At 53.5% G+C, this 9,256-nt stretch overlaps 3 protein-coding genes across 3 annotated transcripts; 1 reads left to right on the top strand and 2 right to left on the bottom strand.

Moving 5' to 3' along the window:
- Nucleotides 1-739: 739 nt before the first annotated feature.
- On the bottom strand, nucleotides 740-1,133 carry CDV56_107993 (uncharacterized protein; the record flags this gene model as incomplete). The annotated part of the gene is made up of 2 exons (XM_026761612.1): nucleotides 740-836; nucleotides 881-1,133. Coding segments are annotated over 2 exons (350 nt in total), but the record flags the coding sequence as incomplete, so codon positions are not given.
- A 528-nt stretch (nucleotides 1,134-1,661) lies between these two features.
- CDV56_107902 (uncharacterized protein) lies at nucleotides 1,662-3,751 on the top strand (the record flags this gene model as incomplete). Its single annotated transcript, XM_026761521.1, has 6 exons — nucleotides 1,662-2,054; nucleotides 2,115-2,225; nucleotides 2,276-2,420; nucleotides 2,464-2,618; nucleotides 2,666-2,823; nucleotides 2,869-3,751. The coding sequence occupies 6 exons, from the start codon at nucleotides 1,662-1,664 to the stop codon at nucleotides 3,749-3,751; spliced, it is 1,845 nt and encodes a 614-aa protein (XP_026614226.1).
- Nucleotides 3,752-4,184: 433 nt separating this feature from the next.
- Nucleotides 4,185-8,277, bottom strand: CDV56_107749 (uncharacterized protein; the record flags this gene model as incomplete). The annotated part of the gene is made up of 8 exons (XM_026761368.1): nucleotides 4,185-5,173; nucleotides 5,230-5,614; nucleotides 5,671-5,940; nucleotides 6,510-6,669; nucleotides 6,730-6,896; nucleotides 6,951-7,061; nucleotides 7,124-7,995; nucleotides 8,055-8,277. The coding sequence occupies 8 exons, from the start codon at nucleotides 8,275-8,277 to the stop codon at nucleotides 4,185-4,187; spliced, it is 3,177 nt and encodes a 1,058-aa protein (XP_026614225.1).
- Nucleotides 8,278-9,256: the final 979 nt, after the last annotated feature.

Here is a 9,256-nt window from a genome sequence, read left to right as displayed (position 1 = left end):
GAGGTACGCAGTGCCGAAGAGTTGGGCCACCGTAGCGCCGAGGATCACGTTCCAGCTGAGGGACATGCCGTAGACGATGCTGGCCCACAGGACTGTTGGGTATGTCATGAGGACGAAGGGGCGAAGGAAGATTGCGACAAGGCTGGCGTGGGGATCCACCTCGGTGCAGAATGCCAGTTCCTGTGCGTAGGGTTTCCGTGCGATACCCCGCGACTCTTGATTGTCGGTTGTGGTGAGTGTCTCGCGATGCTCCGTGGCATTCTTCGACTCGTCCAACGCCTCTGACAACCGCACAACAGGTCGAGCACCGGTATACTTGGTCTCCGGCATCAAGAAGAACATCGTCACCATGTTCACACCGATCGACACCGCGACGATGAAGAACGCCCACCGCATGCTCAGCGCCTGGATGATATACGCCGAGACCAACGGGCCAATCTCGTTGCCCCCGAGCACACATAGCCCGTACAGCGACACTTTCTCGCCCCGTTCATGCAGGTAGAATAGATCCGCCACGGTGCTGGGTACTATAGCTTCAATCGGCGCCTCCCATAGACCGAGAAAGGCCCGCGCGAGCACGAACACAGGGTATGTCTTTTCGGCGGCGATGGCCAGCCACACGCAGGCGATGCCCATCAGGAGGTTACTGCTCAGTATACGGGGCGGCGACCGAATTTGACGACCAGTGGCCTGGACCATTAGCCTTGTAAGTCAAGAGGAGAGGGGCGATTACATCCACAGTAGAGTACCGAAACCCTGGCAGATGAGCGTGGCTCCGTTGCTGTAGGTGAGATCTGCCAGAGGTCGTTTAAAGAACTCGGATAGCTGGAGCATGCCTAGTTTCATCAGCTTGGTGACTGTAGGACAGTAGTTGATATACCTCCTGCCATCATGGGCCCGGTCACGGCTCCATTAAAGGCGTAGAACAGCCCGTTGGCAAAGGTGAGCCATTTCTTCCACAGAGGCCAGCGAAGAGGATCGTTGGGGTCTGTGAGGGACGGCTGAGGGACAAGGAGAATCCGAGAGTCGCCCTTGATAACATGTTGATAGGAATCGAGGTTGCGATGGCTGCCCTGGTCGACAAGCAGCTCCGTGCCTGGGGCAGCATCGTATTGCATTTCAGTCTGGGCCATGGTGGTTGATGACGATGTAGGGTTGTTCTGCAGGATGATCCTCTTTATATAAGAGATTTCCTGGCGTGTGGTCGAAACTCAAGACGCACCGATTATAGTTGATCGATTGTATGGACCCTCCCCACAATATCAGAGTCCCCGCGATTCTACTCGATCCACCGACTCTCCTAGTCTCGTTGAGTTTCAGTCCTGGATCTGGGGAAGTTGCTCGGCTAAGAGAATTGTCCAGCCAACCTCCAACCTTATCCCACTTCCCCACTTTGCAAGTGGGAGAATGTAGAATTGTATATCCGCAGCCTTTCCCACTTGCGCGAAGATCAATCTTGAGTTGACGACAGAGAAACACGCGTCAGACATCTGCTGACGATGGTACAAGTTACAACTGAAAGGACCAATCTCAGTGGGGAAGATGACGCGGTGTAACTGCGGGTCAAAAAGGTATAAGAATGGCAGCTCAGTCGCATGAGGCGTGATCTGTAGGATTATTCGTCTAGAGCTTTGCGAGCAGTTGAAACCTTTCAAGCCATCATGTCCCCATCAGTGACGAGCGAGAAAGTATTGGAAGAGGTCCCAATCCTCATCATCGGCGGCGGTCCTTCGGGATTGCTGCTCGCATTCATGCTGTCTCAACTTGGAGGTAATCCCAGTATCTACCTCTTAGACAATGCAATGCCGAATGCTTACTGTCAAGTTCAATCCCTGATTGTCGAGAGATATCCAACCAGACTCGCTGCCCCCAAGGCGCACGCGCTGTCCCCACGTTCTCTCGAAATCTGCCGCCAGTTCGGACTGGACGTCAACGAGATCCGCAAGATCGGTACACCGCGACGGGATGCGTACTGGGTTAACTTTATCACCAGTCTGGACGGAAAGCTGGTGGGCCGTTTGCCGTATGAGCGAATGGATGCGGACGTGCTGGATGTGACGCCAACTGCAAGTTCTGCTTTCAGGCCTAATGGGGACATTTGCTGACTGAGTCAGATGATTCACAACATCCCCCAGCCTGCGTTTGAAGAGGTTGTGGCTCGAAGAGTGTCGAAAAGTCCTCTGTGTGAGATTCGCAAGAATCATTCATTCGTGGGCCTGGAGCAGGTACATCTCACGGAAGTCGGAAATCATTAGCTATTGACCAGGATTTGCAGTTTGACGATCATGTCCTCACCACCATTGAAGATCGCAGTCTGCGAAGAGAATACATTGTGAAATCCAGACATGTCGTCGCCTGTGACGGGGCTAAAAGCGCCGTCCGGAGATTTCTCGGTGTTGAAAGCGAGGGCGAGGACTCTTGTATGTCAGACATCATCTGATTCTGAATAATACTGACCAACAGATGAAACGATGATGACGATCCATTTCAACGCAGACTTGCGACCTGTCGTGGGAGATCGCGTGGGCATGCTGCATTGGGTCATGGACCCGGAGGTCTCGGGGTTCATCATCGGATACGATCTTTCGGGCAATCAGGTCTTGATCTGCAACTTTGATGTATGCATAGAAACCCATGTCCATCAGAATGGATACTGACTGTTTAGGCCGAGAGACATCCTGCGGAATCGTGGAATGAGGAACTCTGCCGGAAGATAGTGGATGGGGCCATTGGAAAGGGAGTCAAGTACGACGTGCTCTCTTATCGGCCTTGGGTACTGAGCAGAAAGGTGGCCAACAAGTACAAGATTAACAGAGTCTTTTTGTAAGCAGCCTTCTAGTGGCGGATATATGATACTGACCCAAACAGAGCAGGAGATGCAGCGCATTCGTTCCCTCCAACAGGTGGATTGGGCCTGAACTCTGGATTAGGCGACGTGCACAACCTCGCATACAAGCTCGCAGCCGTCCACAAAGGCTGGGCTGGGGATGGCCTTCTGGAAAGCTACGAGGCTGATCGGCGTCACGTTGCGATTGTAAACTCCCAGCAAAGCGTGAAGAACGGACTCAAGATCTTCGGGCTATTGAAGAAACTCGGCACGACAAACAAGAATGTCGAGATAGCCCGGGAGCACCTCTATCGGAACCTGCAAGATCCGCAAGCAGTGGCCGAGATCGAACAGGGCATCGAAGAGCAACGAGAACACTTTGATAATCTCGGCCTACACATTGGATATGTGTACGGGGACACGGGCATTCCCGAATGTGCCTCGGTGTTTCAGCCCGTCTGTAGGCCCGGTGCTCGTCTGCCCCATGCGTGGATTCGGATATTGCCTTCGGCAGACGTGCAGTTGCCTCCAATCGACTCTTCATACGTGTCGGAGCTGTCGGCTGAACAGGTCAAGTGGAAAGAATATTCCGCTCTGGACTTGTGTGCGTTCGACTCTTCCACGATCATCGTGGATAGTGCCAGATCGCACCAGTGGGGTTCGTACATTGAGCAGTTGAAGGAGCAATTACCCGCTGTCATTGCCAGTACTTTGTCTATCCGGATGCTCATCCTTGGGAAAGACTTTGAGCTGGCGCCTGGGGCGGAAGGACGGCGTTGGATTAGGCTGATGGGATTGGAAGAAGGACAAGCAATCCTCATCCGGCCGGATCAGCACATTCTGGCTTGCTTTGACTCAGCCACGGCTGAAGTGAGAGATCTTTTGCATACTTTGCAGGATCATCTAGCTTGGTCAATTGAGTAGTCTGGATATGTCTTGGACTGCTCTGCTATATGTCATTTGTTCACGATGCTTCCCTACAAGATGTGCAATATCATAGCAAATAGATGGCTCTTATAACGCTGAAATTCCCATGCAGATCAAGCATATGCATTGCTTATGATTTGAATAGATGTGCGTGGCAACAGTTGTGTGAGCTAGGCTTACAGTGAATCAATCTAGTCTATGTTCATCTAACGCTTGGTCTCAAACTGAATGGGAATACAGAGCCTTCATGTGTTAATGGAATGGTGCTCCCATGAGAGCACAACCTGGTGTAGATCAATGTCAACTTCTTTTAGTGACTACTCTATGATGATATATTGTTTGTGATATAGTCCTCTTCTGCATCTGTCTGTTTCTTGAAGTGATGGCTTCAATGCAGGAAAGCAAGTTGCCAACCTGAGCGAGGTCCAGATTAAACGCCAGCCCGTCGTCTCACTCTGATTCTTGCAGCCGGTGGCGCCAACGCCTCAGCCACCCACTTACTCGCCGGCCTCCTGCCTCCATAATCGGCCGGGAACTGAATCTCATAGTTGTTCAGAACATACGCCAGGATCATCTTGACCTCAAAGTCCACCAGAAACCGCCCCGGACACGAATGGTTCCCATGTCCAAAGGGCAGGTGTTCTGGCGAGGTCGAGACAAAGCTGAGATTACTGCCTCTTGGCTTCTCCGTGCCGGCTTCCACGGACGCTGTTTCGCGCAGACGCGAGAACCGGAACGGGTCGAATCGCAAGGGACTCTCGAACTTTTCCGGGTCGCACTGGAGCGGACGCGCTAGGAAGGACACGTACGAATTCCGGGGAAGCTTGATCCCGTCTTCGGTAGTGAGCCCGTCGACCAGCACCTTGCGGAATACGCCTCGGTTCGTGTTTGAGTGCAGACGCAGAGTCTCGCGGGCAATGCTATCCGCTTTGAACATGCGTGCCACGTTAGATTTCGTCCATTGCCCAGTGCCGTCTGGCCCGATGATCCGGTGGACTTCGTCGCGGAGGGCAGCGACGGTGTCGAAGTCGTGGTCCGAATCAAGGACGTTTAGGAGGATGTTTGTCACAAGGAGGCTGGTCTGGTGGACGGCTGCAAAGTTGGCGAAACAAAGCCGCCTGGTCATGCTGTCGAGATCGCGCAGCTCGTCGGGGCGTTCGTTGCGCGCGAATTCAAGCATTTTCTGCAGCAGATCCTGCGGTTTGTCTTGCTGATCGCCCTCATCTAACATGCTCAGCCGTTGGTGATACAGCGGCGCAAAATGCTGCCTGATGCGCTGTATATCCTGGCGGAGCTTCCAGGTCACCGCGGGGCCTAGGATCGGACGCAGGGCCCGCGGCAGGGCTCCCGTCAGTCCCCCGTTCATGACCATCCCATCCACCACCTTCCAGCAGTCCCGAAGATACTCCTCATCACGACCTATCCAAGACACAGTCAGACTCGTTGCCGCCCACCACACAAGAGAGAGTCCTTACACAGCGGTAACCCAACCGTAAACCGACTCGCCGCCTGAGCAACCACCATCCGGACCGTCGGGAGCAGATCAACCTCGCGCCAGCCCTCGCCATCCGTCCCGAAATACCGATCAAACGCACCACGCAGCTCCTCGTCCAGCACCGCGCCCACGGCCTCCAGCTTGGCGTTGATGTCCGCCTTGACCAACATGCACGGCCACGGATCGGCCTTGTACTTGGCATCGCCCAGCGCATACGCCAGCTGCACGACTTCCAGCACGGCATCCACATGGCTCAGCTCGGCTTCCGGCCGCGCAAGAACCCATTTCATCGCGCTCTGCGGGAGGATGATCTCGTGGCGGAAGCCGAGGCCGGGGAGTAGGGCCGTGCGGCCGTGCTTGGTGTACTGCCGTTTCCATGTTAGCTGGGTGGCTCCGGGTAGTAGGAAGGTCAGGGACGCACGGTCTCATAGGTTTCCTTGTATAACTCCTCGCAGTCTGTGTAGTAGCGCCAGCGTGTGCGCCAGCTGAAGCTGCGTTTGCCGGGCGGTTCGCCTGCGCGAGGGAGGTTGGCGGGGTATCGGAATCTGAAGAGCACTGGGTAGATGATGACTGTGCCGAGGAGGACGAGGATTGTAAGGATGATGGTAGTCGTTGTCGAGCTCTCGCACGCGTCCAGAGCGATAAGGATTGAGTTGAGCATGGCTAGGGTAGGTGGCAGGCTGACAATACTCTAGACTATCAAGACCAGAAGGACATTGAGGACACTCAGCTGAGATAAAACGTCCACAGGGCATGTTATGCAGTCATTACCCTGGCAGCATTGGGGAGAGCGGCAAGAGGCCGAGAATCGGTCGGTGTTCCACTAAAGCTGCCCACGAAGGGTCGACCAGACCCCGATATCTAATGCTGCGGACTCTTCGCGATGTCAGCCGAAGCCATTTGTAATTTAAAAGGGGTACTTGATGGAATATCTTCATGGAGTCCACTGTCCATACCCTACGGGGCGATAGCGTAATTGGTGTATACAGACTAGTCGGAACTATGCAAGGATTGCATGCAGCTAAACTAGGCCGTCATCACACCAACAGCACGACCCACAGCTTTCAAGCAACAATAGTACGGAGTCCTCCGTATCTGCTTTATTAATGCAGTCCATGAGAGTGGACCCATGTTTGCGCCCAGTGGCCACCGGTTTCGGCATCATGACCAAAAGTACCAATGTTTCCTCGTCCGAACCATCCCAACGCACGAGTGATTTTCTCAGGCAACTTGACCATTCGGCTAGGTCTTACATCTTACACCCGTGACCTTGGCCTTGACAGAGCCGGATCCTTCCTTGGGAAATGCAAACCCACGCGTGTGGTACACTTCGATATCCTGCTGTTTCGTCTCGACAAGGTCCATGTCCAGGCGTGTCGCCACATTCGCAATCCCAAGATAGAGTTTAGCATAGGCAAGGCTGCGGTCAATACCATTAGCAGTTTTTCCCAGAGGAAAATGAGAAGATGCGCTTGCTTACTTGATACCGAGACAGCCTCTACTGCCCTTGGAGAAACTGACCATGTACTTTTCCAGGTTGACGCCATCCTGCGCGGCCCTGATCCAGCGTTCCGGGTCGAAGACGTGCGGATTCGGGAATATCGTCGGGTCGTTGTTGACCAGATACGTAGATTGGCTGACAGGGGTCTACGAAAGGTTAGATGTGATCAAGAAGGCAATGCGAAGAGCAAAGGAGCTTACTCCCGGTGGGATGCTGTAATCCTTGTACTGCAGCACCTCTTCTGTGGAAATTCTTGGAATACGTACGACCAGTCCGTAGGAGAGTCGGAGCGCCTCATGGACCACTCCTCTCTGTGACGGGTTAGGATTTCGCCAGGGCAACAGGAAGCATATAGGGGAAAGGAGGAGCATACCATATAAGGAAGAGCTTCGAGCTCTGCAGTGGTCCAATCCTGCTCGGCGGGCTTGCCCACGGAGTCCAGTTCTTGCCGAAGCCTCTGCTGCAGCCGCTTGTCGTTCAGCAGGTGAAACATGGCAATAGCGAGCGTTCTGGCGGTGGTGTCAATGCCTGCGAAGATGATGGTTTCTCCCTCATCCAACAACCTATCCAACGATTTCTCCTCGAGAGGCACGCTAGGATCTGTCAACGCGCGGACAATGACTGACTTGGACCGGGAATCCGTCTCAGCCAGCTTCTTGGCATTCGGGCCGTTGAGGAAGCTCATCAGCATTCTCTTGTTTTTATTCCGTGCGGCAAATACCAGCGGGAAGTTGCGATTGAGCAAGCCCAGGATAGGAAGTGGGAGGTTCTTGATAGTCGTGGGGGGAATGGGGAGAAAACGGGTGATGTGGTAGAAGTCAAGTAAGGCGGTTAGAGCGTCTTTGAGGTCATATTTGAAGTCCAGGCTCCCCAAATAGTCTGGATGCGATCCATAGAAGTGGTATGTCACCACATCGGCTGTGAAGGCGGAAAAGGCCGAGGTCAAGTCGACGGTCACTCCTCGGGCCATCGTTTCCCTCAGACGAGCGCAGAGCACATTGAGCCGCTCATTGATGAGCGGTTCAATGCCCGTGATCGCCCGTTTGGAAAAGTACGGGCTCACGATGGCACGGCGTTTGCGGTGCAGGTCATGGTCCAATGTGGCGATGGTGGAATGTGGAAAGGTGTACCCAGCGACGGCCGACGCTTCCTTGTTGATCTTGCGGCCGCCTCCGGCGTAGATCATGTTAAAGTAGTCAGGGTCATGGATATGGAGAGATCTGGAATTGATGCGGACAACCGGGCCTTGAAAGAGTTAGTATCTGGGTATTCGGCCAATACTCTTGTAGAGACAGCCCACATACCGTATGTTCGATGCATCTTCTCAATCTCCCACAGGTAGGTGCCATCTTTGATAACATCGTAGTAGAACTCGTAGAATGATCCGATAGCGGCCAGTTTAGGGCCCGGGAATTTTCGCAGTGGGTGAAAGAAAAGATCGTAGATACAGCGAACCAGAAGACCAACAGCTAAAGCGCCGAAGGCAATGCTGACGGAGGCTGCAAAAGACAATTCCTCGAAGAACATGGCCGCGTCGAGGTACCAAGAGTGCCTGGCGAAGAGGATGGAATCGTGAAATGGGTAGAACTCACGCCAAATTTGGGACTTTTATCCTCGAAGCGTTGCTGCCAATCTGTATCCGATATTCCCCTTTTCACCGAGCGAGTCTGCGATCCGAGTTGCCGCCGTAGCAGGATGATCTAGAGCAGCCAGCCAATTCAGGTAAATGCGGTCTCACCGGGGTGTTGCATAAGGGAAGATGCAAATGCCAATAGACCATATCTGAAACCAACGGGCAGCGAGATAAGCATCCCGTTCCGTCCATGTACATAATCATATCTGGATGATGCGATCGGCACCATCATTCGCACTAAATCGTAAGCACTAACACAGCTAGATGCGTATGCTAGTGCAAAATACTCCGTAATCAGCACTAAATAAGCGGATGCGCGAGCAAGGCCGAGGGACGCAGATCCCGGGCGTTGCCTGGGCCCGTCAAGCCTTCATGAGGGCATGCCAATCAGTGGAGCGCCTTTGGCGGCCAAGGTACGGCTGCAGCCGTCGCGCAAATCAAGAACTATGCACAAAGACCGTTAGAAAGTACGATTACTGTATACTTTTGTGGTGAGCGCAACCGAGGAGTGGTCAAATGGGGCAGCAGTCTGGCTAGATTAGGAAATTGCCTGGCGCAGAATGACTACAGATAGCTCCTCATCGGATGAACACCGAGCTGAGACATATGCGAGGACGTGATTATACAGACAAATGGCCAAATTAGCAGGTCTGCAACGTCGAGTCGAGAAGGGATCTCAGTCTCCGCCATTGTCAGAGATTACACCAATCATTCGTCTGAACCATCTCCGGATATCGGGCAACATCCAGGCGTCCATGGTCACAATCAATCCTTCCAGGCAATAGAGACGATGGTGCAGCAATTAGGAGAGAAGGGATCGTCATGACTTTGGCGCAGTGAGCACTGGTGTAGCCCACGCAGCCTATCTGGTTG

Source organism: Aspergillus thermomutatus (assembly GCF_002237265.1).
Source record: "Aspergillus thermomutatus strain HMR AF 39 chromosome Unknown NODE_101, whole genome shotgun sequence".
In the NCBI taxonomy this organism is placed as follows: Eukaryota; Fungi; Ascomycota; class Eurotiomycetes; order Eurotiales; family Aspergillaceae; genus Aspergillus; species Aspergillus thermomutatus.
Note: the sequence above shows the minus strand (reverse complement) of the source record. Positions and strands in the feature narration are given on the sequence as shown.